General features: G+C 52.4%; 1 protein-coding gene across 3 annotated transcripts in view; it reads right to left on the bottom strand.

Moving 5' to 3' along the window:
* The window catches only part of KCNIP1 (potassium voltage-gated channel interacting protein 1), a 337,463-nt gene that overhangs the window by 191,617 nt on the left and 118,476 nt on the right, over window positions 1–27,370 (bottom strand). For 2 of the 3 annotated variants that reach the window (XM_051843591.3, XM_051843593.3), the window contains exon 1: window positions 15,890–16,559. The exons of the other annotated variant lie outside the window; for it this stretch is intronic. In XM_051843591.3, the coding sequence (XP_051699551.1) occupies window positions 15,890–15,950 (61 nt within the window). In that variant the 5' untranslated portion in view covers window positions 15,951–16,559. Of the gene's footprint in view, window positions 1–15,889; window positions 16,560–27,370 lie in introns of those variants that run through there. 3 annotated transcript variants of the gene reach the window in all.

Genomic DNA, 27,370 nt, shown 5'->3' with positions numbered 1-27,370 from the left:
TGTGGAGCTGGCAGCCAGATCTGGGCTGTAGTCTCTTGTTGCTCCAAATTGGCTATGAAACTGTAGCAAGGACTTTTCCCAGCCTCAATTTCCCCAAATGTCAAGGGCAGCTACTGGAAAAAAGTGAGGGCAGAAGCTCTGAGACCTCAGGGAACAGACAGGCCCGGGTTCCAAAACTGTTCCTGCATTTCCCAGCAATGTGACCTTGAGCTGGTTCTCGCTTCCCCTCGCTGAGTTTGGTTTTCTCATCTCTAAAGAGAGATAGCAGCAGTCTTTTTCTCACAGGGTGACGTCATTGAGGGGAAGCGCCCAGCACAGTGCCTGAATTTCACACAGAGTATCGTGCTTTGTCTCTCTGCACACGTGCACATGCACCAAACATCTGTTAGAGAACTCTACCTGTTTGATAAATAGAGTCACTGGATGTATTAGAAGTTTGGGTTGGAGTGGGGAGCCTGCCTCCGTTTCCACCATTTGCAGGTTGCACATGGTATTTGTATTCTTGAAGCAATTCAGCTTGGGTTCTATCCATCTCATCTTGCTGTCACCTTGCTTGCATCTTGAACTCTTCTTTCTGCCCGGATTCTCTCCCATGTTTTTTAACAACAAGTACAATGGCAACAGTGAAAAGGACACTGACCCATTAATTCTCCCTACTGGGAGTGCTTGCACAGGGCAGGCAGCCTGTTATCTGCAGTCTGCATGTCTACATTTTCTTCCCTACTTCTCTTCCCCCTCTCCCTCTTTCCTGTCTCCCTTTTTTGACTCTGTTCCAGGATTTTGGAAGAAAATAAATCAAGTCCAGAGACAGATAAAACCCCCAAAGGCATCTCTAATCCAAAAACCACTTTGGTCTCTCCATTATTTCCCATCCTGAACTTCTGGGGAAACAAATTCCCAACCTCAGTCCATTTGTATTTCATTCTCTATACACTTCCCAAGGAGCCCATGTGATCAGCATTGCTAACTTCCCTGGGTGCAAAAGGAAATCAGGGCTCCACGGAAGTAGTTCCCAAGGGTCACACAGACAAGGAAAAGCAAGTCTGGGGTTTAAATCCAAGACTGTTTTGTCTCCAAATCTTATTCTTTATTGAGCAGGACAGCACTGGGACCCAAATGCCTACTGTTTTGTCTTCACCTTTTCAACAACACCATCAGCAATGTGTGATCCATTAAGGGGATCCATGCTGGCTCAGCGTGCCAGGGTGAGGGCATTCACGACGAATCCTTGCCACATGTGTTCTACTAAACAGAGACACACAAAGGCTCTGGTGTATCACTGCTCACCACTTATTATCTCAGTCTCTTCCTTAGTAATGGGAATAACAAACGATGTTGATATTAATAGCTGCTACCAAAAGCCAGGAGAATCCTACAAGGTTATACGTGGTTCAACTTTACACTTTTTCAGCTTTACAAGGATGCAAAAGTGATACCCATTCAGTAGAAAAACATACTTTGAAGACCATGTTTTGATCTTTTCCTGGGCTAGTGGCAGGTGGCACAACCTTCTCTCCTGAACTTGGTCGCAGTAGCAAGGACAGCTCCCAGTCAGCCCTACAGGGAACACAATTGATTCTCTACTATGTGTTGTGTTGTTCCATAATCTGGGGGTCTGATATGTGGTAGGTTAGATGTAGTAAATGTATTTTAGACTTATGATTATTTTCAGCTTACAATGGATGTAACCACACTGTAAGTTGAGGAGTACTGGGATTCGTTTTCTACACACAATGCACTCACTGAACACGGGCTCTGCAAGTGCCTCTACCTTGCCTATGGTCAGTGTGGAGACGCTGGAACTTGAAGCCACTTCTGCAATTCCTCCTAGGATCAGAGGAGGATTGGCACCAAGAACACCTCCAGAGCCAGGAAACGCCTGTCATTCCCACTGCATAGCAAGGCCACTGAAGAGAAAGGCATGAACATTCCAGAAGCAGCTGGCAAGAGACGCATTTTCTCGCGTGTTCCACGTGATCAGTTAGTGCAGAATCAGAGTAGAACAGGGCCTCGCTCTGGGGGCAGGGCTGTGGGCCCAAGGGGCAGGAGAGGCTGATAATCTAGGGGATCTCAAGGGCAGAGTAGGTGCCAGCCCTGCTCATGCTGATCGTGGAGTTAATGCAGATGTAGTCTGATGTGACGGGGAGCTGCTGCCTGATAAGCCCCGAGCTGTCTTCAGAGAGAGGGCATTCAGCTCTCATGAGTTCATCCAAAAGCATGGCCTGTGTCCCTCTGCAAGTCTGCTCCTCATTTCACAAATATTTATTGAAGGCTTGACTATATACTGGGCATGGCACTGAGCTACATGCTGGGATGCAAACATCAAGAAAGCAACCTATATTAAAATGATTCTGAAAATAACAACCATGAATAAGAGAAGAAATCTGCAGGCATGGGATGGTTTGTGGTTTTTTTTTTTTTCTGACTTTCAACAAATACATCTGGGAGAAATAAAACTTTGCAGATTGAGAATCCTTCTGTGCAGCTGGGTCAAAGAAGATTGGACAAAGGAAATGGTTTCCTCAAATCCACCAGTGAGGCTACATCCCATCAACAACCCTACCACTAACACAGCATAGGATAGCCACCATCACCAACATTGCCCCTACTGTCATCATTGTGATCACCAGCACCATCTTTTTTTTTTTTTTTTTTCTGACAGGCAGAGTGGACAGTGAGAGAGAGAGACAGAGAGAAAGGTCTTCCTTTTTGCCATTGGTTCACCCTCCAATGGCCACCGCAGCCGGAGCGCTGCGGCCGGCGCACCGTGCTGATCCAATGGCAGGAGCCAGGTACTTCTCCTGGTCTCCCATGCGGGTGCAGGGCCCAAGTACTTGGGCCATCCTCCACTGCACTCCCTGGCCACAGCAGAGAGCTGGCCTGGAAGAGGGGCAACCGAGACAGAATCCAGCGCCCCGACCGGGACTAGAACCCGGTGTGCCAGTGCCGCAAGGCGGAGGATTAGCCTAGTGAGCCGCGGTGCCGGCCCACCAGCACCATCTTTAATCAGTTATTATCATTGCCACCTCGCCACCATCACCATCATCACTTCCACCACAGCCACCATCATCTTCACTGTTATTATCACTACCACAATCCCCTTACCCCCATCAACACCACCAACACTAGTAACACCTCCATAACAACCACCATTACCATCACCACTATCACTGCTGTCATTGTTGTCACCAACACCTTGACCATCATCAACAATATTATCCTTACCATTATCATCACCTTGACTAGTACCACCACCCCATCACTATCACCATCACCATCACCATCATCATGCCACAGCCGGCTTGAACATCGTCAAGGTCATTACCACCATGATAATGCTGATACCCACCATTTACTCACTGCCTTATAGCTTACTCAATGTTTACATTCACATTACCTCACTTAATCCTCATGACAAGCCAATGAGTTAGATTATTCAATAGATAAAGAAGCCGACATGCAAGGAGGGGTTAAACAATGTGCTGAAAGCACACAGTTCTTAGTGGGTAAGCTAGGCCTGGCCCTCAGTACTGTTTCACCCAACACACCTTTGTCAAGTCTAAGCTATTACGGGGCAGCTACCACAAACCACAGTCTCTGAGGTTCACATCTTGTGAATATGCTGTGGGAGACAAAGTTTCATGTCTTTTTTAAAAGCATATTTGTATTTAAGGTTTCTTTTTAATTTATTTATTATTTGAAAGAGTTACATGGCAGGGGGGAGAGAGAGAAATTTCTTCCATCTGCTGGTTCACTCCCCAGACAGCCACATCTAGGGCTGGGTCAGGTGGAAGCCAGCAGACCAGAGCTTCTTCCAGGTCTCCCACAGAGGTGCGGGGGCCCAAGCACCTGGGCTGTCTTCCGCTGCCTTCCCAGGCACGTTATCATCAGGGAGCTGGATTGGAAGTGGAACAGCTGAGTCTCGAGCTGGTACCCATATGGGATGCTGGCACTGCAGGCAGCAGCTTTACCTGCTACGCCACAGCACCAGCCACCAAAGTTTCTTTGCTGTGTGAATTTCAGTTATGGAATCACAAATCTTTGTGCATCTCTGAGAAATTCATGTCAACAAGTACCAGTTCTGTGACAAGAACCATGTTGGCGGGGGTACCTCAGCAGGGCAGAAGGACAGGTCTAGTTCTTTGAGGAAAGAACACTCTTGCTGGAGTATCAACCACAGTCACCAGGAATGATTATAGAACAGTTCACGGTAACCAATGGCTAAGTCACCGGGACAAACAGTACGTGCCCTGGGAGCAGATGGTGGGCGTGAATGCGAGTTGAAGTGACAGTGGAGAGACTTGGGAGACACGGACGGGGCTGAGAGCGCACAGCTCCCACCCCTGCTCACTCAGTCCTTCCCTCGTCCTGTCTCTACTGACTTCGAGAACCTTCTCCCCAGCTTCCTGAATGTGGACAGCCTCACTTCATCCTGTTCCCTTCTATGTTTGGTGACAACCTTCCTATGAACATCCTGCAAGACACGAAAGTACGAAAGTCACGGTCAGAGTTCGTCCCTTCTCCTTTCTCGCCGCCTTCCTCCGTGACTGCTGACACTGTCCTTCCCGCCCACAGCGTCATTAGCCCATGCTCCTGCTTGGGTTGAGCCCCGGCTCCTTCACGAGCTCCAAGGACAGCTCTTTCAGGGTTCCTCCGGTTCTCGAGTTCCTGACCCTCAATTAGCGGCGCGTTCTCTCCTCGGATCCTTATGTCACCCCGTCTGTGGCACAGTACAGGGAGAGGCGCTCAGTCAAATCCCGACTCACCGTTTGTGAGAAGTGAGACACGGCCATCGACTCAGACCCTCCATTCTTCAGTTTCCAGCTCCGTAAAGGGCCTGCGACACTGCTCGTTTCCTTGCGTTACTGTAAAGCTGCTGAGGTGTCTGAGCCCTAGAGTTCCCTAGGCTTGCGGTTCCAGGTTGAGTCGCTCATCAGAAATGCTTGGGAGCAGAAGTGGCTCAGATTTGAGAGATTTTAGGATTTTAGAATATTTGCATATGCTTCATCAGTTCAGTGTCCTGAATCCAGAAATATGAAGCCCAAAGTATTGCAGAATACAAGTAATTTTTGAACTTTATGTCAATGCTCAAAAATTGTCCATTCAGAGCATCTCAGATTTTGGATGTTCAACCTGGAAGATAATTATCACCAGAGCTAAGTTCCGCGAAGGCGAAGCCTGTGTCCTGTCTAAGTCTAATTTGCTTCCAGCAGCTCCTCCTCCAGAGGAAAGCAGACGGGAGCCTGACTTGGTTCCAGCAGTGGCTCCCGGCTGAGGACGGAAGTACAGAGCAGTCACTCTGCAAGGGAGGAATAGGGCTGCTGAATGAGAGCACAAGGTGAGGCCAGAGGTGACAGGCAGTTGGGGGTGTCAGGGGGCCCCTGAGAAGGCTAGAGCAGGAGTCAGCGCTCAGCCTGAGTCCCAGGTCTTCCCACGCCCTATAAGACAGCAAGGTGCTTCCAGGAAATAGGCTTGCAGCTGGACAGTCACCAAGGGCTTCAGAGCCAGGCAAAGCTAATGTGAACCCTGGCTCTGGATCACCCATATGGAGGGACTTGGCAAGTCACTTCTTCCCAAGCCTCAGTTTCCTCATCCGTGAAATGGGCGGATCAGTGCCTACTTCCCATAATATGAGATTTTTATCTGCTGCGTGAGAGTAATTATAGTACCTAGCTCATGCTGCTGCTGTGAGCATTAAATTAGTGTTTCAGAAGCACTTAGAATAGTCCTTGGCACCCTATGCTGTGTAAATGTCACTTCTTCCTCTGATTTTTCTTTTTATTACTATAAGGACTAATTAAACATTTTTGCCACGGTAATCTGTAATCTTTTTTTTTTTTTTTAGATTTATTTGAGAGGTAGAGTTACAGAGAGAGAGAGAGAGATTTTTTTTTTTTTTTTGACAGGCAGAGTGGACAGTGAGAGAGAGAGACAGAGAGAAAGGTCTTCCTTTGCCGTTGGTTCACCCTCCAATGGCCGCCGCTGCCGGCGCACCGCGCTGATCCGAAGCCAGGAACCAGGTGCTTCTCCTGGTCTCCCATGGGGTGCAGGGCCCAAGCACTTGGACCATCCTCCACTGCACTCCCTGGCCACAGCAGAGAGCTGGCCTGGAAGAGGGGCAACCGGGACAGAATCCGGCGTCCCGACCGGGACTAGAACCCGGTGTGCCGGCGCCGCAAAGCGGAGGGTTAGCCTAGTGAGCCGCGGCGCCGGCCGGTAATCTGTAATCTTGTTGACACTTTGCACAGTCTCTGGGACACAGGCGGTACCCAGTACAGATCAAGTTCTCTTTTTTTTTTTTCTGTGGTTCCTACTCTCATGCTAGGACACCTATCTGGCACATTTAAGAGAGGCTTGAAGCACCAGCAAAGTGGAAGCACCAACCATTGTGAAAAAACAAATTTGGAAAAAATTATTTCCAAGTCAAGTCACTGACGTAGTCATTGTGGGGAAAAATCCAGATTTCAGTCAATTTCCTTAGACTTATTTTAGTGTTACTATTGTGAATAGGTAAGTAGCCATTGGTGGGCGAGGGGCGTGATGTTTTTGGTGGTGAGGCCTTTCTGGCTTAGAATCCTAATGCAGCTCTGTGCTGGCTGTGTGTAAAGGAGAAAGGGAAGAAGCCAGCCCCTCGCTGTGCCAACTGGAGTGAGAGAGTGGGGAAGCTCCCCTAAGGAACCCTCATGGGGTGTGCCATTGGACCATCTGGGAGAGGGAGAAGGAGTTCAGCCTCAGCCACACGCATGCAAATGCACAGCTTCCCCAAGGCTGCCGGGGCTTCGCGGCCCTCACCTGAACCCTCCTCTTGGTCGGGAACAAGTGAAGAGCTGGCCAGGCCACAAGGAGGTTGGTGGCTGTCATGTTTGGTGCCCAAGAGCCCGGAAGCTAGCAATAATTGCCCAACCTCTTCGTGGGGCTCTGAGGCCTGCTGCCCTGCACCTGTCCCTGGGCCACCAGCAGGAGGCCGAGAGGTGGGCTGCCTTGGAATCAGACACCCTTGCTCTCTACTCACCAGCCAGTCAAGAACAGGCTTGAGCCTCTCTTTCCTTCTCTGCAAAGAGAGAATAACAATGCAACATCGTAGGCCTACTGACAACAGAAAAGAGGGGTGGCCGTGTGGCACAGTGGTTCCGCAGCTTGGGAAGTCCACACCCACACTGGAGCGCCTGGGTTTGAGTTCCATCAGCTTCTGATTCCAGCTTCCTGCTCCTGCGTGCCCCTGGGAGGCGATGGCTCAAAGAGCTGGGTTTCTACCACTCACGGGGGAGGCATGAATTGAGTTCCAGACTCCCGGCTTTGGCCTGGCCCAGCCCTGGCTGTTGTTGCCAGTTAGGGAATGAACCAGTAGATGGAGAGTCTTTCTCTGTTTCTGCATCCGTCTTAGTCTCTGCCTTTCAAATAAAAATAAATACGTAATTAAAAGTAAAAGCAAGGAGATTAGGGTGTGTGCACATGTGTGTGTGTGTGTGTATGCGTGTGTGTATTATAATTTCAGCAATAAATAGGCCCTACCAGACCTCCTGACAAAGGCATTTGACTTTCCTACTTCAGGCTCTTTGTTTATTTAGATTCCTACAAACTGCTGACTTCTGGCCTCCCATCTGCACTTAAGCCAGGCTGTACCAGTTATCATTCGGTAGGTCTGAGTTGGGACCTGAGCCTCTGCGTTTCTAGCAAGTTCCCAGGTAAGGCTGGTCTGTGGACCACACTCTGAGTAGCATGGCCCGGGGAGTAACTGCATTGCCTTGTTTTTACATTCTCAGTGTGTGTTGATCACTGCATCTTCCATGCATTATTGCACTTCTCTGAAATAGTGTGCAGAGCTTTCCTGCCAGTTCCCTGGTTTTCTAGATTGTGTGGAGACACAGGTTCAATGCAGCATGGTGACCTGCCCAATAAGTTCCAGAGGCAGGATTTGAATCCAGGGCTGTGGAGCCAAGAGTGGCGATGCTCATATCCGCTGTGTCACACACACATGTGTAATACAGACTTGGGTCAAAGGGTGGACAGGGAGCTAAGGAGAGAGCAGCCATGGGCTTGCAAATGTGCTAGCAAGTTCTTGCATCTGTTCCCGTGACAAAGATAATCACCCGTGAACCACCTGGCCTCTCCTTGCCCTCTGGACCAGTTGAAAACCCTGACGCTGGTGCCTGATTCGGAAGGCTCGAGACTCTAACATACTTGGAGATATTTAATTGCTCGATCCTTCACTGACAGGTGATGACGGCTGCAACAAAGGGAGAAAAATTTAGTGCACATAAATGATTAGAGCAGAGGAGAGATGTTTCATCCTATTAATGAATTTGCTAATTGGCCTTCTGCCCCCAATCATTTCATATTCAGGCTTTTGCAGTGTCAGATTAAATGGAAACAGATCCAGGAGCGGTGAGAAACAGGGCTAAGGGCATTTTGCGCAGGGCCTGCAGGCAGCACGCTGCTCCCGGTGGCTAATGGGCCGCCGCCGCTGGGCCTTGAATGCCGGCTCCCCGGCATCCACGCACCTGTTTCAGCTGCTGTTCCACTCAGGTGCCTCAGGCTTCCAAGACAAAGCCAGGGGTGGGGGGAGGCCGGTGTGGGAACTGAAAGCTCAGGCTCTGGCACCAGCCAGAAGTGGGCTCTGTGCCTCTGAGCAGGGCACTTTGCTCATCCTACAGCCAAATGAGAACTATAACCACGTCTTGTCCTCCAGGGTTGGGTTGCAAGCAATAACCCACACAAGGGCAGAGCCAGGTACCTGGCACCAAGTGGAGGCCAGAGCCATGCTAGCCATCACCATGGCTGTCAACCCCACCTGATGAGCCACGTTTTCCCATCTCCACCTCTGAGGGGAGTTTCTTCTACCATTGACAGTCGACAGTGTCCCATAGGCGTCCCCAGGGTTCCAGTGACCAGGCTGTGATAGTGCTGGGTCTTGGAGGGATGGAGTGGAGTCAAAGCCACAGCACAAAGGGCCAGAGGGATGACCAAAGGAAATGCAGTCATTGTGCAGAAGGGGGTGACACAGGGGGAAGGGACCTGCTCCAAGGTGGGGCAAAGCAACAGCAGTGCCAGCAGCACCCCCGGTGGCTCAAATCACCTCCCCGACGCAAAGCTCCAAGCTCACTTCCTCCTTGGCCCTAGCACAGCCCTGTAGGGGGTGCTGTGATTGTCACCATTTTACAGAGGAGGAAACGAGCTCCGAGGGGTTAGGCAGCAGAGGGTTCAATCCCAGGACTTGTGATGTTAGCTCAGTGGTCCTGACCGTCACACGATCCTACTTCTAGCTCCCTAATCTGAGCGGAGTGTGGTTCCCACTTCTCCCCTGCTGCACCCGTGAGGCTTTGAGCTTGACCTGGAGCAACAAGAATGAGTCCAAAGTACTATTCCCATGGCCAAGGTGTAGGCAACAAGAAGTATCCCAACAGACTACAGCGACTTTCAGAAGCTGACCTAGTGAAAATACTATCTGGAGAGAAGTGAAGCATTTCAACAGAAGTCAAGTTCCTCTGAAGGCCCCAGAACGCTTACTCTCTCCCCAAGTCCTGCTCCTCCAAGCCTGATGGATGGGAACATCAGCGCTGGGGCCATTATGCAGAATTTTGCAGTTTCTCCTCAGCAGCAGCCCTGGGCTTCTCATCTGCATCACCTGCCAATTCCCACATTGCTCAGAGCCACCGAGAACACACACGCTGGCCCATCCATCCTCACTCCCAGCCAACATCCATCAAGTCTGGACGCAGCGTCAGGCTTGACAGAAGCCCTGGAATACGGCTCAGTCCCCAAGAGCTAGTCAAAGAAATAGATGTATAAACCCATAATGACAACCTCCTAGTGTGCTCAGGATTGGAACAAGGGCAGGCAGTGCCAGCTGCCGGGAAACCAAGGAGAGATGAACTTGGGCTGCAGGAGCCTGGGTTGGCTTTCTAGAGGGGTGACACGGAAGGAGGCCTTGAAGGGTGTATGGGGGTTTTTCAGGTGAATGGAGAGATGGAGGTGAAGAGAAGATGACAAAGCCAGAGGAGACCTTGGGCAGGAATGACATCAGGGAACAGCAATAAAGGACATTTATGGGACTAGCTGTATATGCAGATAAGTATACAGATTCCGATGTTACCCAGACAAGGTAAAGGGAAGTCATTATGGGTCAGTTCCTGCTTTCATTTCAACAGAAGAGTTCATACTGAGAGACACCCTCCCGTATCCCTCCCTACCCCAAAGACACTACACACCCACTGGTATCCAGGAACATTGCCAGGATTCTTTTTGAATGAATTTATCATTTTCAAGGTTGTAGGAACCAGTTGCTGTAAGCTCACAATTAATTATCTGAACTGGGACTTCCTCTACCTTCGACTCTTTCCAAATCGTATGCTGGCAGTTGCTATGAATTGAATATGATTCGTCTCCTCCAAAATTCATGTTAGAGATTAAGTTCCTGTTAGGAGGTATTAAATGGGGCCTTTGGGGGCATCGGGATTAGCTAAGGTGGTCACGGGGGTCCTCCCTGACTGAGTCAGGTGGCTTCACAGTAAGAGAGAGGGATCAGAAGATACACACCTTTGCCCCATATCGCTTGCTACCTGCTGCTCTGCACAGCCCCAGGACTCTGCCGGTGAGAAGCCATCATCAAATGTGCCCTCTCCACCTTGGACCTCCAGAATTCTGAACCAAAATAGACCTTTTATTCTTTTAAATGTACCCAGTTTGAGGTACTACATAATTAGCAAAGAAAATGGACGAAGACAGGGGCTTAGCTCCAGGATTTGAGTAGCAAAGCTATCAGTGCTCTTTGTGAAAAGACAACCTTATTATCGCTTTTCTGGGACTGTATCATTCATCCATTTATGGATACAGTCAAGCATTCAGGTACTCATTTACTCAATGATTCTTTGTGTCATTCTTTTTTAAAATGTATTTATTTGAAAGGCAGAGGGAGAGCAGAAGGTGGAGAGAGAGAGAGAGTGAGAGAGCGCAACTGATTCACTCTCCAAATGCCTGCAACAGCCAGGGAAGGGCCAGGTTGAAGCCAGGATCCCAGAACCACATCCAGGTCTCCCATGTGGGAGGCAGGGACTCAGCAAGCTGAGCTATCGTTTGCTGTTTCCCAGGGTGCACACTAGCAGGAAGCTGAGATCAGAAACCAAACTGGGCCTCAAAGCCAGGCGCTCTGATATGGGATGCAGGCATCCTAAACAGCAGTTTAACTGCCGCCTCACAACACCCGCCCCTTTCTGTCATACATCTGATGATTTATTTTCCTCCGCATTCACTGGCTCATTTATTGATTGCCTCTCAGTCAGTTATCCTTTCACTCATTGGTTAAGGGATGCATTCACTTATTCACTTGCACAATTGCAAAACATCTTTTGATCAAAGACCACCAGGGTAAGCAAAGTGATCCAAGCCTAGCTCCTTTTAGGGAGTTGAGAAACCTCACTGATTTTAGGCAATAAGTTCCTTTACCTCCTCCTTCCCAGGCTTCCCCATCCCTCCCAGTCTGTCCATCTTGAGGCCTATGGAGCTTCTTTTGGGATTGTGGGATGAGAACTGTGTCTGGTCCCGGGAATGGGCTCCTCAAACTTTTGTGACTACCAGGGGAGGCTGGCAGTAGGAGCACAGTTCTCAGCACTTTCCTGTTCAATGGTAAATAGATTCAGTACATTTCATGGACAAGGCCAATTCAAAGCCAGCAGACCAAATAACAGAACTCATTCCGGGCAGAGAGCTGGTTACGGAAATCCCAGAGGGAAGCTCCACTTTTCCTGCAGAATCTGCAATTTTAGGAAACAGCAAAGAGCAACCAACCATCCCACTATTTACAATTTCCTCCAGAAAGTATTTATGGAGTCCCTACTATGCGCAAGGAACCAAGCCAGGGAGAGGGAAGAATGAGTCGCATAGGTTTCCGGACCCAAGGAGCCCACAGTCTGATGGTGGGGAGAGGGGTGAGCACCTCCATTGCGTGCCTAATTCTAAGCATGGCTGGTGAGTCATGAGAATGTGCACCTTAAAGGAATTTAGGAGTCCAGATGGGAGAAATCATTGCTCTCTGGGGTTTGGAGAGGGCTTCCTGAAAACAGACCCTGCCGAGCAAGGTTTTGGAATGTGCATGGATTTTAACCAGTAGACAAGGAAGAAAGGGTGGGGGTTGAGGATTACAGAGTGGAAAGGAACAGCCAAGATGCAGAGAAAGGTGAAGCCCAAGGCACAAACGTCTCCACAACCTAGCATTCTCCTTCCAGACATAAAGACTGGCATGTCCAAGGTGTCCAAGTGGCCCCTTAGATCCAGGACTGCGTGACAGCAGGGCCACTGCTTTTCTGTTCCTCTCTGCCTCTTGTGTATTTCCAAGATCTCTCTAGGTTTATCACACTGCCCTAATCAATAAATCCCACACCCAGCCTCATCAACGTCACTCTGGCTCCCCCAGTTCTCCGGGGTGGCCCCTGATCTAGGAGTCCGGAGATCAGTCCCATGTTGGTCTCTACCTTGCCATGTGGCCTTAGAAAAGGCATCTGACAGCCATGGGATTTAGCTTGCAGACGTACTCCGTGAGCATTCTGGAGCTCTTCAGCTCAGCCCTCTGTAAAAGTTCTCAATGGTTTCACTAGGATAGTGACAGAGGGTTTATAATCCAGGCATTTGCTATTTGCTGGAGCTATTTGCTTACAGACGAATCTGTTGAGCACCAAAAAAATCAACAGCTGCATCTGCACGAACCCCTTTTGGCTATCCTGACACCCTAACTCATCTCACCTACCCATGTGAGCCCAGGAGCCGTGTTCTTGGTATGATAAGCACATGAAAAGCTGCTGGAGCCATCAACTCGACTTGTAACCACGACACAGGGGTTGAAAGCCCAAAGCACAGCTTTTCTAATTTTTAATTAAAGATACACAAAGATCGGAACAGAGAGAAGGATGGAAAGTGAACTTGCGTGTTTTTATTCGGTGGCACAGCTCTCCAATTACTTTCGATTTCTGCTGCCTCCAGGGAGAGCTCCCTGAACACCCAGGTTGGTCTAGGTGCCTTCCTCTCACTCACTCATCACGCAAAGCTTTTGCCCTGTTTAAAAGAATATGAACTCACAATTTGGAGCCATCATATTTTGAAGCATTTGGGGTTTTTGTTGAGCAGAATGAAGTATTTTTTTTTCAGGGCCAGTCACAGAGCAGAAGCCAGTGGGGGCTGCAGCAAGGCATCAGCATCTATCTGCATGCTCGGGTTTTTGGCTTTAGTCTCCCGGACATAACTAGCTGGGAAGGTTCCAGAAGTGAGCTGTTAAGACTCTTAGATGTAATGCCTTCCTCCAGGATGGCCTCACTCTGAGCATTTTGGAAGCCCCAAATAATAGAGTCATGAACTGAACAGTGTCTAAAATTTGCTGACCAGTTCTATTCTACAAGCTATGCTGAAGTGTTTGACTTCCATTACTCTGAAATCCACATAACACAACAGCTCTTTTCACGTAGTAACACTACTGTCCCTGGCTGCTAGTCAAAGAAAACAAGGCTTAGTCATGCAGCTAGTTAAGTGGTGGAGCCTGGATTTGAACCCAGCACGGAGACGGATCCCCGAGTTGAAAATCTCAACCACTGTCTTCTGACTTCATCTAATGGGATCTCAGCAGCAGCAGCTCTGGCGAGAGCATCAACCATACGAATCCTGAATGTGAGAACCAGCCAAAACCTAGGCAGTGTCTCCTGTGATGCTTCCTGTTACACAGAAGAAATTGAGACCCTGGGAGGGAAAGTGTCCTGGGTCTCTGTGCCGGAGGGACTGAGCACTTGGAGCTGAGTCAGCTTGTCTTGGGGACCCATTCAGTGGACTAGGATCTGCTATGAGCCTCAAGCAAACGTGGTTGAAAGGGTTAAGTGAGAGGGTGCAGATAAGATCCCTAGTATGGTGCCAAGGCACACAGTAGGAGCACACTGAATGCTCATTCCCCCTCTTCCCTTATAATTCTGGGACAGAGGAGCAAAGAGCTTTGGTCTCTGGGAATCCTGCAGGAATTCACTGGGTGACCTGGAGTTTGAGGTAGGAGAAGGGAATGCCAGATAGCAACATCTGAGCTTTTCTCGTCCCAGCTCTGGGCAAGCAGCACCATATTCAGCACCGATTTGACCCTCCCACCCTTACAACACACTCCTCTGGGCCCCTTGGCAGCTGCAGCCAACATAGAAAGTGAGGCAGGGCTCTCCTTCACTCTACTTTTCACATAACCAGTTTCCCACCTCAAGACAGTATTTGTACCCACTTGACAGATATGAAAACTGAGACTTAGAGAGGTGAGAGGACTTGCCTAAGGTTGCAGAGGGAGGAAGTGATGGTGCTGGGATTCACAGGCAGACTCCATGATCCCCACCTGCCTTTCAGGAGGGCTATGGCATTGCCAATATTTTAAAGCCAACCACACAGGCCCTGGGCTTCTGCCACCCCATGGTGGTCAGCGGATGAAGGGGAAGGAGACCTGGATTTGGGGTTGAGCGTAGTTTCCAGTTAAGCAGTGGCCCAGAATCCTTGAGAGGTGAGGCTCTGGATGCCGAGGCTCTGGGCCAGGGCTTAAATACCTATCTTGCTTAGGACTGGTAGAAAGGCAGCCAGTCCCTTCCCTGCCGGCGGGATGTGTAGCTTGCTGAGCCCTGGGCTGCTTCCAGTACTCTGGGCTGCAAATGCCAGCCCAGCACCCCTACCTTGGGTCAGCACCCCTAGCTCTTTCTCTGGTGCTCAGCCAGCCTGATGCCTCTGGGGACTGGGCCAGAGGCCTTGAGTCCTTCTTTCCTGGGCTTGCAGACAGCCTACTCAGGGGGAGCGCTGTGGTCCCCACCAAGGGGAGACCAGCCAAGCGCTAAGGACAGACTCCCTGTGCACGTGGGGGTCCTCCATCATCCCACCACAGTCCTAATCACTAGCCAACCTCAGGCGGCGTGGGAGCTGCAGCCCCCACCTGTAACCAGAATCCCAGCTCTGAAAGCAAGTGTCAGGTTACTTAAAATCCTTTTACTACTCACAATGGCATTTAAGCCTTAAACAAAACAAAACCCATCATTATCCTTTCCTTAACTGCTTCAGTCGCTTTATCCCCAAAAACCTTCTAACCTCTGGTTAGGAGGCCAGCCTCCAGTGGGTCCCAAGGCCCAACACATTTGCCCCAACTTCCCCTGGATCCCCTGGACAACAAACAGGGACATCACAACTGGGGAAAGGTGGCTCCCGGTCCAGGCCGGAGGGAAGCCAGGATCTTCACGCTCTTGGGTCTTTGGCATGGCCTCGCCTCTCAGCCACCCCTTACAGGTGCCCTCAGCGCTCCCCAACCTGGAGTTTGGCAGTCTTCTCTGCGATGTCCTGGTCCCTACACAGGACATGAGCCCTGAGGGCTTTACTGTCCCCCCCCCCCCCCCCGACTCCGCCAGCAGCTGGTTCCTTTTGGCTTGCAAAGGTTTATGGGGTGAGAAGACAGAGCACTCTCTCTTTGTGGTGGGGCTTTAGGGTCTGCATCTGGCACTGACACCTGCCCAAGGGTGCGAGTGTGAGTACCCTGCTGCTCACAGTTGCACAAATGCCAGCCGTCACGGGGACAGCAAGAGCGACCCAGCCTTGCCACCCAGAGAGCCCAGTTACCCGCACCTGTGAATCTGCCCCTTCCTTCCGTGCCTGGAGATTTCCCCAGGAGCAGGGTCTTGGCTCCTGGACTCCAGAGGGGTCCCGTTGCCCCTGGGAACAGCACCCACTCTGGTTAGCTCCTCGGGGTGTTCACACCAGCCCTCCCACCAGTTTCTTACTCCTCTGAACCCGTCCCAGCTCCTCGTGAGAGGGGCGTTGAGACCAGGGGGCCGATAGCACCACCTGCTCGGCACCCAGAGCCCCCGCAACCCATCCAGGGAACAAAAGGAAGAAGGACGAGGCTTACCTTTGGAGGGTCGCCTTTGTTTGGTTTGCAGAGATGAGAAGGTGCCCATGACGGCCCCCATGGCAGCGAAGACTTGTAAGCGACTTGGGACCCCGGGCCCTGCCCCTCCCCTCCCCTGGAAAGAAGTGTAGGTTGTCTACTCCGAACCGGAGGAGGACGGAGTCGTAAGGCACCCGGCGGCTCGCCTGCTGCTGGGTCTCCCGCGAGCGTGGGGCTGGCTGGGGCGCTGGAGGCTGCTTCTCACTTCCTGCTTCAGCCCCGCACATGCACCGCCTCGCAGGGCCAGCGGATCGCGGAACCGCTCCTCAGCGTCCCGGCCCCGCCCGGACGGTCCCCTCGCCTAGGGCCGAGGACGATGTCCCCGGAGCCTGCCTGGCGCTGGACACCGGGGCCGGAGCGCCCGCCCGGCCGAGGCTGCCGAGCCAGCGCCGCGTGCGGTGCGGGAGCCGCCGAGCGCCCGCCCCTCCTGCCGCACGCTCGGCTCCCCTCGCGGCGCTCGGGCTGGGTCTCTGGGGGCCGCGTACCAATCATGAATGAACAGAGCCAGGGACTGGTGCGGCGCGGTGCCGCCGCGCGCCTGCCTGCGCCTGCCCGCCTGCTTGCACGCTCGCTCGCTGGCTCGGGCGAGAGTCGAAGCGGCGGAGGGGGCAGCCGGAGGGGGACCGCGCGGGGCGGGAGCGGAGGGGGCGAGGGCTGCGCCGGGAGCTCCCGCACCTGCTAATCTTGCGCGGGCCACTCCGGAGGGTGCTTTCCTGGGCAGTTCGTACCGGAGGCTAGGCACCTGGCTGATGGGTGAGGTTCGAGGGCAGAGACTGCTCCAAGGAGACCGTGTGTGTGTGTGTGTGTGTGTGTGTGTGTGTGTGTCCGCGCGCGCGCGTGTGTTCTTGTGTGTGCTGCATTGTGATTTCCTTTGAATTCAAGGGAAACCTTATTGAAACCCACAGCCTGAATTCACGGGGTGGGGAAAAGTCCGCCCCACCCAAGGAGCCCACACCCTCGCCCGGGTTCCCGCGGGGACAGGGGTGCCCTCCTGCTCCCTGGGGACTTGTGCAGCTGCGGAGTCGGCAATGGTAGGGCCCACTTTCTCCTAAAAGCAACTCGAGGAGGGGGAAGGAGCCCTTAGACCCCCTGGGTCCTTGCTTTCCCTTTTTTTTTTTTTCCTCCCTTCCTCTCTCTATCTTACTTGTTCCTTTCTTAACCACCAGCCGGGGGCAGGGTTTGAGAGAGGGCTGATCCCGCTGAACAAGCAGGTTCCCTTCTGTGAGTGCTGCCCCCAGATCCTGAAGACCCCAACTCCTGTGGTGGCTTCTCACCAGAGGGCAAGTTTCCATTCCCCTGCTGTGGAGTGAAACAGGAGGTTAGCTCCGGGCAAGGCTGGGCTGCCTGGGTTCCCATGGAGACCCATTGTGATTGGCACTGAGAATCCATTGCCCAGACTGCTCCCGGACCTTTGCCCAGTCATTTCCTCTCTGCCACACAGACACACACTGTGGTTGCCGTTCACAGAGTTCCCCAACATATGGCCTCATAAACACGCACACACGCATAGTCCTGCAAGCATATGGGCACAGGCCCCTAAAGCCCACACAGACACTGCTGTCATATACACAGACAGACCCAAAGCCCATAACACGCCCACCAGTGCATACAGAAGACGCCATACAAGTCACAGAGACACCCACAGCCAGGCACACACACACACACGGCACCAACTGGCACTGCAGTCACCCACCCACCCAGGATCACAGCCACACAGGCACGCGGTCCCTCCCCAAGGCTACAGGGGCCCCCAGGAGCTGCTTCCCTTGGTTCCAGCCCTTCAGAGCTGCAGGTGACTTGCCATTTGGTCAGGAACACTGAGTTTCTTTCTTCATATACATAGCTCTTAATGCTTTCTCAAATGCCAACACGTGCCCTATTTTGTGCAACAGGGAAGGTGCACTTAACTAACATATGCTCCTTTCATTTGCATTGCCCACTGCTGCGGAACCACATCACCCCACGTGGTGCCCACCATATCCCTGTGATTTCAGCAAGCCAGGCTCCATCAGGCCTGCAGGGGGAAGTGGAAGTTTACCTAGGGTGAGAAATTGGCCTGAAATTGCGCAGCCAGTGTTGGGTTAGAGCTCCTAGTCCAAGGCCCTGTAATTACTGCCTAGGGGCCTTGTTATTTTCAACAGGAAGAGGCTGCTGAGCTGGTGACACCTGCTCTGGGTCTCACCCCACCAGATGCATAGCCCTAGCTCTTCTCACTACCGCGTCAGACCTGAAATCCAGGTGATGGAGTTTCGGGTAGGGCTGGCCCTTGCCTGCCTTCTGCCCTCTCTGCTGATGAGGAAAGCTTGGCTGCAGATGAAGCCCGGGGTCACTAGAGGACTCTGATGGGATGCCCAGGACTCAAGGTGCAGAGGAGGGCTTGGCTCCTTGTTGATGCCACCCACAGGAGTCTCTACCATCATATCAGGCACATCACTGCAGGTGCACCCAGCTCCCTCGGGGTTCTGTTGATACCTACACTGCCAGACTCATGGTGTGACTAGGACAGCATTAGCAAGGCCACATGAAGCTAAGGTGCCACTCTCTCCTTCCTCCTCCCACAACCTTTGGGAAAAGCACAGACGGATGGCTCTGTGTCTCAGATCATGAAGGCTAAGGGTCTCTGGAGGTGTTCACTGTGGGCTGCCTCTGAGCCGCAGGAGCACAATGATGTCACCAAGTCCAAGTCCAAACGGCTGAGTGTGAATTCTGAGGCTTTCCTGGCTTTTTCTTCCAGGAACCCTGTCCTTGAAGACCTATTCTGGGTGTCATCTCCTCCGGGAACCCCTTCTGAGTCTTGAACCAGTGCCTTGGTTGGAATCCCCTGGGCACTCTGGGCTTCTTTTCCCATTGGGCTCTCCTTGACCTTTTCCCATTATGTCTACTCATCTCCATTGCTCTCCGTGTGCACTGCAAGCACCAAGGGGCAAAGATCCAGCCTGACTTAGCTTCCTGAGGTCTGTTTAACCTCCGGTTTCCCAACAAGAGTGCAGTCAATTCATGCTGAATGAATGAAAGAAAATAAATGCATGAACCCATTTTCTCCCACTTAGTGGCCCAGTTAGGAAGGAAAAGTTAACAATTATCAGATCATCCTTGCCCCCCCCCCTTTTTTTTGACAGGCAGAGTGGACAGTGAGAGAGAGAGACAGAGAGAAAGGTCTTCCTTTGCCGTTGGTTCACCCTCCAATGGTCGCCGCGGCTGGTGCGCTGCAGCTGGTGCACCGCGCTGATCCGATGGCAGGAGCCAGGTACTTCTCCTGGTCTCCCATGGGGTGCAGGGCCCAAGTACTTGGGCCATCCTCCACTTCACTCCCTGGCCACAGCAGAGAGCTGGCCTGGAAGAGGGGCAACTGGGACAGAATCTGGCGCCCCGACCAGGACTAGAACCCAGTGTGCCGGCACCGCAGGTGGAGGATTAGCCTAGTGAGCCGCGGCGCCGGCCCCATCCTTGCCCCTTAAAGGGGAAAGGCAACTGTCTCAAGTGGAGATGAGTTCATTCAACACCATCGTTGAGCGTCTGCTACTGGATATTTACCCACACAGGAGTCCTTTATTCCTGATGACCCCTTGTGATTTAGGGATCCTTTGCAAATAAAGGGGCGCACAACTCATGCTCTGTGGGAGGCAACAGACATCTCCTGTTAGGTGTTTACAGCGAATGCTGTCTATGGAAATAGACAGTGAGTGTGAGGGACAGGAAAGAGAGGGGATGGTAGCAGATCTGCTTCCTGCCTCTTGGGAGCTTGCAAAAAGAGCCGAGAACAGAACTGCACGGGGAGAGAGGGAGTCTCCCCTCAGTCATGCTGGCTGCAGAAGCCTCCAGCGTGGCGCACTTGCCTGGTGACCTGGCCAGCCCCATCCCTCTGGAACTTCACTGTGCAAGATGAGCTGGCCCCTGCACTGCCTCTACCTCTGGCTACTCCCTCATCTGCCCCGGAATAGACAGACTATTTCTGCCCGCCCTGTTGAAGCCCTAACCCCCAGCAAGGCTGAGTTTGGAAAGAAAGCCCCTCGGAAAGCAAGCAAGATGAAGCGAGGTCACGGGGTAGAGCCCTGAGCAGATAGGGCTGGAGTCTCTGCAGAAGAGAGTAGAGATGCCCCCCCTTGCTCCCACACCCACAAAGCAAAGGTCGTGTGAGCACACTGGGAGAAGGAAGCCATCTGCAGCCCAAGGGGTGAGACCTCGCCAGACACCCCCCTCCCCCCCCCGCCGCTGGCATCTTCATCTTCAACTTCCAATCTCCAGAACTGTGAGAAATGCATGTCGGTTGTTGAAGCCACCCAGACTGTGGCATTTTGTTCAGACATCCCGAGCAGACTAACAAGCAGTCCAGTGCCAGTCCATGCCTTCAGAGGCTTCTGGAAGCAAGATCTTCACTCTTGCCTGAGCATTCATACAGATCTCCTTCAGGCACCCCCCACCCCGACCCTGGGTGCCCTGAGGCTGTTCAGGGGGAAGGGGGATGAGACTGGCAGAGACCTGCAGGGTTTGTGCTAAAGCCTGCAGGTGTTTGTCTGAGTTTATGTAACACAGAGCTCTGTGCTCCCCCCGGTCCCTCTCCCCTCAACCACATGTCTTCCTGTCCTGTGGAAGATGGCAGTTGCTTCGCGCCAAAATGGAGGTGGCACGGATCAGATGGAGAGCATGGCTGTTGGAGGCCTGCCAGCACGGGGTTCAAGTCCTGGCTTGGCCCCTGTGCTGTGCACTCCCTCTGGACGCCGCCTTCACCTCCTCGTAGCGCTGCCTGTGTGAGCTCAGTGAGATCGTGTCTGGAAGGCCCTCTGCCCAGGTGCCTGGTCCAGAGAGGGGTCAGCTCTGAAGGGTGGGCAGCTGCTATTGCCGTGGCTGGGGGCCGTGCATCGACTGGGCTGGGGGAGGGATATAAACAGTCAGCCACAGACCTTGCCTGGGCTTCCATCTTTGCTCTTCATCTGTTTGATAGGAAATCTATTCTCAGGGTCCCCATCTGGTATTAAAAGGCTCAGATTCGTTAAGGAAGGGAATGTGGTTGGCACCTGATTCTGTGCAATTCAGCACTACGCTCACTGGCGTCTCGTACTGCTTCCCAAATGTTCTGCATGCATAAGCGTGGCCTCCTCAAATAGACTGTGAGCTTCCAGCAACCAAGGCTGAGGCTTCTCCTGCTTTGCATACCCCCCGCCACCCCGCCCCCGGGCACCCAGCGCTGCCTGGCCCGGAATAGCCCGAGCGCTCCACAAACACTCAGGCTGAGAGCACACAGGGCAGAGCAAAGGGCATCCATCCTCCTGCAGCCCTGGGCCCAAGGTCCCTCCCTCTTATGTTATGAAATGTGTCCCTGAACCTTAGCTTCCTCACCCGTGAGACATGAACACGGCTACTTACTGGGGTTGCTGTGAGGACTGGGTGAGAGCAAGTGAAGGGGAAAGGATGTCCACTTGTCAAGCACCCTACAAATGGCCTGTGTCGTTGTCTGTTTGCTTAGCTATTCACTCATTCATTCATTCAACAAATGTTTATTAAGCACCACCTACCTGTCAGATACTGCTCTAAAAATACAGACCTATAATAAAGGAGAAGAGGCAGACACCCGCCCGCAGGCATCTGGTAGTCCAGGGGGACTCTGAACAAAGCAGATCATCATTACTAACCAAGTTCAGACTGGGGAGGAAAGAAGGCTGATGGGTTTGCGTGGCAGGTGTTCGGAGAGACCAACTATGAAGCCATGACCCAAGTCCACACAGATTGTTATAGAGGGCAGGAAGCAGAGAGCCCTTTCAAATCAAAGAAATCAACCTTTAAGTCCTAGAGGTGCTTTGTGACCTTGAACAAGTTTTTGACCTTTGACAGCTTCAACTTCTGTATGTCCATGTGAGTCACAGGGTGAGGTTGAAAGTGACGGATTGGGGCCGGTGCTGTGGTACAGTGGGTTAATGCCCTGGCCTGAAGCCCTGGCATCCTATATGGGTGCCGGTTTGAGACCTGGCTGCTCCTCTTCCGATCCAGCTCTCTGCTATGGCCTGGGAAAGCAGTAGAAGATGGCCCAAGTCCTTGGGCCCCTGCACCCGCGTGGGAGACCGGAAGAAGCTCCTGGCTCATGGCTTCAGATCGGCACAGTTCCAGCCATTCACTCCCAATTGGGGAGTAAACCATCGGATGGGAGACCTCTCTCTGTCTCTCTCTGTCTCTCTCTGTCTCTCTCTCTCTCTCTCTGCCTCTCCTTTCTCTGTGTAACTCTGACTTTCAAATAAATAAATAAATCTTAAAAAAAAAAAAAGTGACAGATTACAAAAGTGCCTGGCTTGGGGTCTCCTTGGCTGGAAGGCAGTCCTGGCTCAGAAAACCTAAATTCCATTCCTCAGTTTCCCCTTTCAGTTCCCTTTACTTGCACTCTTTTCCCCATCCCCCTGGAGGAAGGAAAGACCTTTGGGTAGGAATTGGGCTTGGGAAGCGCCTCTCCTGGGACATGTCCTTGTGCATCAAGCGTGACCTCATCTGTCGAGGCTGATCATGTTCTTAGAGGGAGCAGGACTAATGTGGGCTGCAGGGGAAGCAGGGGGGAGCCAGGACACAGGCTCTGCCCTGCGTGTCCTGACTACTGCACTGCCTAAGGGATCCCCTTCACGCTCCAGCACTGGAACAGGCCTCAACAGGGGCTGAGTTGAGTTCAGACAGAGTGCAGCCACCCACGCAGCCGAGACACTGGCAGCAAAGCCCTCTGAGTTACGCAGATCCTGCTAGGAATGTGTGTGTGTGCACTTGTGTGTGTGCATGTGACGGGTTAGTCAGGGAGAGGGGAACCAGACAGTCATGAGTGCTGATAGTATAGGGGCACAAGGTGGATACTTGATGAATATCGATCAGATGGCTCTCTGGGATTGGACGGAAGGGTGCACAGGTAGATGCATTCAAATATGTTCAAACATTTGCAGGGGGAACTTCAGAGAGCTCGTAGAAAAGTGGAATGAAAAAACACATTTGTTTCCATGCAAGAAAATTCAAAATCCATGCAGAGTCTTTTCACAATATGCATTTCCATGAACTTTTTGAAGACCCCTTGTGGTATCAGATGCTACCCATGACCCTTTTCCCCAGAACAAGCCTGCGTCCAGGAGTACACACTCACACTGCATGTAGAGTTTCATGGAGCTCATAGCTCTTCCCCTCAAAGCACATTCATGGACCCTTGCTAAGAAGCTGCCAGGAGGAGGAAAGATTACAGGGTAGGATTGGGCTTTAAATTCTCTGCACCTCAGTTTCAACACCTGTAAAATTGACACAATCCCTGTTTTGAGGATTAAATGAGAGCTTTCGAGTACATAGTGCCCAGCAGGTTGCAAGGCTCAAGGGAAGGTGGAGGTCCTCATTAGCATCATCACTGATCTTCAGTCATTCACTCACAGCTTAGAGGGGGCATTGTATGAGTGCCTCCTGTTTACCACACCCTGCACTGCCCTCTGGGTTACAGAGTTTTGAGCGCTCTGCCTTGCGGAGCTGATAGACCAAGGGGGTGAAGGCAGATAAATGACTTATTCTAACCACCTAGATGTCGCCAGGACACAGAACTGCTGGTCTGGCTCTGCCACTGTGAAAATCAGCCCCTGCCACTGCCCAGGCCGGCCAGTCCCACCCAAAGTCCTAGGGACAAGCAGAAGGCAGAGCCCAGCAAGGTCAGGTGTCTAGGTTAGCTGAGAAGAGTCAAGGTCAGGGTGCAGAAGTCCAGGATGGAGCTGGGTAGAAGGGCTAAGGCTGGGCCAAGCAGCAGTGAGAATCGGTGGCAGAGCAGGAGTGGGGTGGCACAGGTGCCCTGGCAATTGCCTTTGTGGGCTGTCGTGGCGTGTGCAGGGTGTGCGAGTGAAGCTGAAAGGGCTGAGGCAATGCAGCCTGGCCCTGGGGTTCAAACTTCTTGCCTGAGATGTGTGCAAAATATGGTTCCATCACCTCCTTGGGGAAATGTGCTCGTTCCCTTGCCTTGTTCTCTCAAGGTTATATAACAATGGCATTGACAGGACTCACTACCGGTTATGGAGTTCTTCCTGTGTGCCCGTCATAAGCCTGCTCTTACTTAACCATTTCAATATCTCAAAAGATCGGTTTTCCCACTATCCCCCGTTGCATGTCTGAGGCTACTAAGGCACAGAGAGGTTAAGCAATCTTCCCGAAGTCGCATGAGGACATGCTGGAGCTGGCCTTAGCTCACGTGGGCTGACCAGCTCCTTGTCTAGTTCCAAGCATTCCTGCTATGCTTGCAACTGAGATCCGGCCTTTTCACTCCATGGATCCAGCTGTTCACTGGAGACTCTCAGGTGTGGTGCAGCTCCTTGGAGCTGAGAGAGAAGCAAAAGGGAGGTGCACGGAGCCTGGATCCTCTGAGCAGCAGGTGTTGCTCCCACCTGTACCTCTCATGCCTGGGGGCTGTAGCCATGCCCAGTGGCTACTGGGATGTACCCAGGCAGCAGCTTTCTCTCCTAGCTGTCTGCAGACTGAAGCCCCTGCAGGAAACGAGCAGGGAGGGGAGGAGGGGACAGTAGGTGTGCAGAGGGATGATTGGTAATAATGCCAGTGATGAGCGGCCCAGTGCACTGCTGGCCCTGCACGGCCCGCTGCACCTGTCAGCACCGGCTCTGGGCTCCCAGCAGGCTCCCAGCATCTCTGCCACATCTCCTGCAATTGGAGCCTGCAAAGTAGAGAAGCCCTGGAGGAGGGAGGAAGGGAGAAGAGAAGGGGAGAGAAAGGAGTTGTGATTGCTGAGGGCTGAGGAAGGGCTATGGGACACAGTCTGCAGAAATGGCCAACATACACCTGTCAGAGAGACACGTATGTTCCTTCTATTATTTTCTGGGATCACATGCCATGCCCCCATGGGAGACCTGTAGCATTCACTGCTGTGGCAGAGATGGCACAGAAAGAAAGAAAGGGTTCGTCCTTTTTGATTTACTAAGGTGTGATGAGAGATGAAAAGCCCGGAAGAGTATGTGACCAATCAGAGAGCAGGAGAGAAGGGGGCAGTCCTTGACCTCCTTCTCCTTCACCTAAGGAGAGCTTGGGGCTCAGTGAGTGCTCCATTCAGCACTGAGACCCCAGATGCTGTGTGATGCGGGAACTGGGAGAGTGAACGTGGCTGAGCTCCGCCAGCCTGCTCCGTGGCAGGAGCATCGCAGAGCTACTGGCCTGTGTCTTAGCTGGGCAGGCGGGTCCTGACCTCTCTCTGCTGGATGAGTCTGGCAATGAGAAGAATCCTTCCTCATGCACCTGAGGGGCCTGCTGTGGTGTGGGTGTGGCTAGTTTCCACCCAAACTCATGAAGACATTGGAGTCCCGATGTTACAGTGTTGAGAGGTCATGGGGTCTTCAAGAGGTAGTTAGGTCATGGGGCTCCACTCTTGGGAATGCATTGATGTGCTTGTTGAGAGACTGGGTTAGGTTTCCAAGGCGTGGAGCCTTGGGTCTTGTGAGGCTGGATTAGTTACTGTGAGAGTGGGTTGCTTTGAATTCAGATTAGCCCTGGAGCTGTGGTCTCTTACACATGCCTGCTCATGTGGTCCTGCTCCGTGCTACTGTCTGCCCAGGAAGCCCTCACCAGAATGGAATGGATGCTGGCGCCATGCTCTTGGAATTCTAGTCCTGGGAGCTAAATAATCCTCTTTCTTTATTTTCTTTAAAAGGATTCATTTATTTGAAAGAGTTAGAGAGAGAGTGAGGTAGAGACAGAGAGAGAGAAAGACAGCCTGTTCTCTCCCATGACGACTACAACGGCCAGCACTGGGCCAGGCTGAAGCCAGGAGCCACATGCTTCATCCAGGTCTCCTAGGTGGGTGGCAAGGAGCCAAACACTTGGGCCATCTTCTGATGCTTTCCCAGGCCATTAGTAGGGAGCTGGATTGGTAGTGGAGCAGCTGGGACATGAACCAGCACCCATGTGGGATGTTAGTTTCTCAGGGGGTGATTTATCTGCTATCCCCAACACCGGCCCCATCTTCTTTTTTTTTTTTAAGATTTATTTATTTATTTGAAAGTCAAAGTTACACAGAGAGAGGAGAGGCAGAGAGAGAGAAAGAGAGAAAGAGAGAGTCTTCCACCTGCTGGTTCACTCCCCAGTTGGCGGCAATGGCCAGAGCTGCCGCAATCCAAAGCCAGGAGCCAGGAGCTTCCTCCAGGTCTCCCACACAGATGCAGGGGTCCAAAGACTTGGGTCATCTACTACTGCTATCCCAGGCCATAGCAGAGAGCTGGATCAGAAGAGGAGCAGCCGGGACTAGAACCGGCGCCCATATGGGATGTCGGTGCTTCAGGCCAGGGTGTTAACCCACTGCGCCACAGCACCAGCCCCACATCTTCTTTATAAATCACTCGGCCTCGGTTATTTTGTTTCCCACAACAAAAAAATTGACTAAGACGTGGGATGTGGTCCAGAAAGCCCTCAGGTCTCAGCTAGGAGGCCCCAGCTACGCCCTGCTTGGGGACCACAGACTGTCCCCAGGAGCAGGGCTGTCTTGGGATGATACAGCCTCACATCAGAGGTAGAAGCCACGTCACACCTCAGTGCTCACCCCCAAATGCTGAGGCTGTGCTGGGGTGGGTTGTCCTGAATTGATTGGGAATTTTCTGATGCTGACAGGGAATGGGAACATGAACTAGAAACCGGCCATTTAAGAAATAAACTGAGTACCATTTCTGGCACACGGGAGTGCATTGACTGAAATTCTCATCAATTCATAAAATGATTATTGCAGTACCACCACAGCAGTGATGGCTCCTGTCTCCATGGACAGATTAGCAAAGTGAGGTTCCAAGAGGGGGGACCTCACGTGCCCATGGCCACAAGGGAGTGATCTGTAGAGCAGGGGTTTGAACCCAGTTCTGTCTGCCTAAGCCTGTGATCTTATAGCAGGACAGTGGGGAAAGGCAGAGAAGGGAGCGAGAGGAGGCAGCAGCACCGGGAGGAAGGGGGGTGATGGGGGCTCCACACCCCCTTCTCCCTTCCAGGACAGCTGCCCCGGCTCCAAGAAGGGGGCTGTGAAGAGTCTTTCTCTTGGCTTGTAGGACACCCTGGGACATGTGCACATGGCCCAGCACAGAGGTGGCTGGGGGGACAGGGACGGATGATGTAGCCACTCCAGGAGCAGTGCAGCTCAGGGAGCAAGTCTCACCTGGCCCCTGAAAACACCACTGTTTCCCCAAGACTGCTCCCAGGATTCCTGCTGCTCCTCTCTCACTCCACGTGGGGCCTTCTTTCCCGGGCTGCCACCTGACAGCAGTGGTTTTCCACACTGATTTCAGCTTCTGCTGTCCCTTCCTGCACTGGGCGGGCCTGCAGGGTGTGAGGGGGTGGAGTGCTCTAGTTGGTGCTGGGGGCAGCTCATTGACAGTCCAGGGCTGTCTTTTCTGGGATGGCATTTGCATGGTGCATTAGTATTCTTGCCCACAGCTCAGAGCCGCTCTGGATGGAGGATGCTATGCAGAT

This window comes from Oryctolagus cuniculus, chromosome 6, assembly GCF_051225735.1.
Source record: "Oryctolagus cuniculus isolate XC-2025 breed Fujian yellow rabbit chromosome 6, ASM5122573v1, whole genome shotgun sequence".
Classification (NCBI taxonomy): domain Eukaryota; kingdom Metazoa; phylum Chordata; class Mammalia; order Lagomorpha; family Leporidae; genus Oryctolagus; species Oryctolagus cuniculus.
This window is presented reverse-complemented; position numbering and strand designations above follow the sequence as displayed.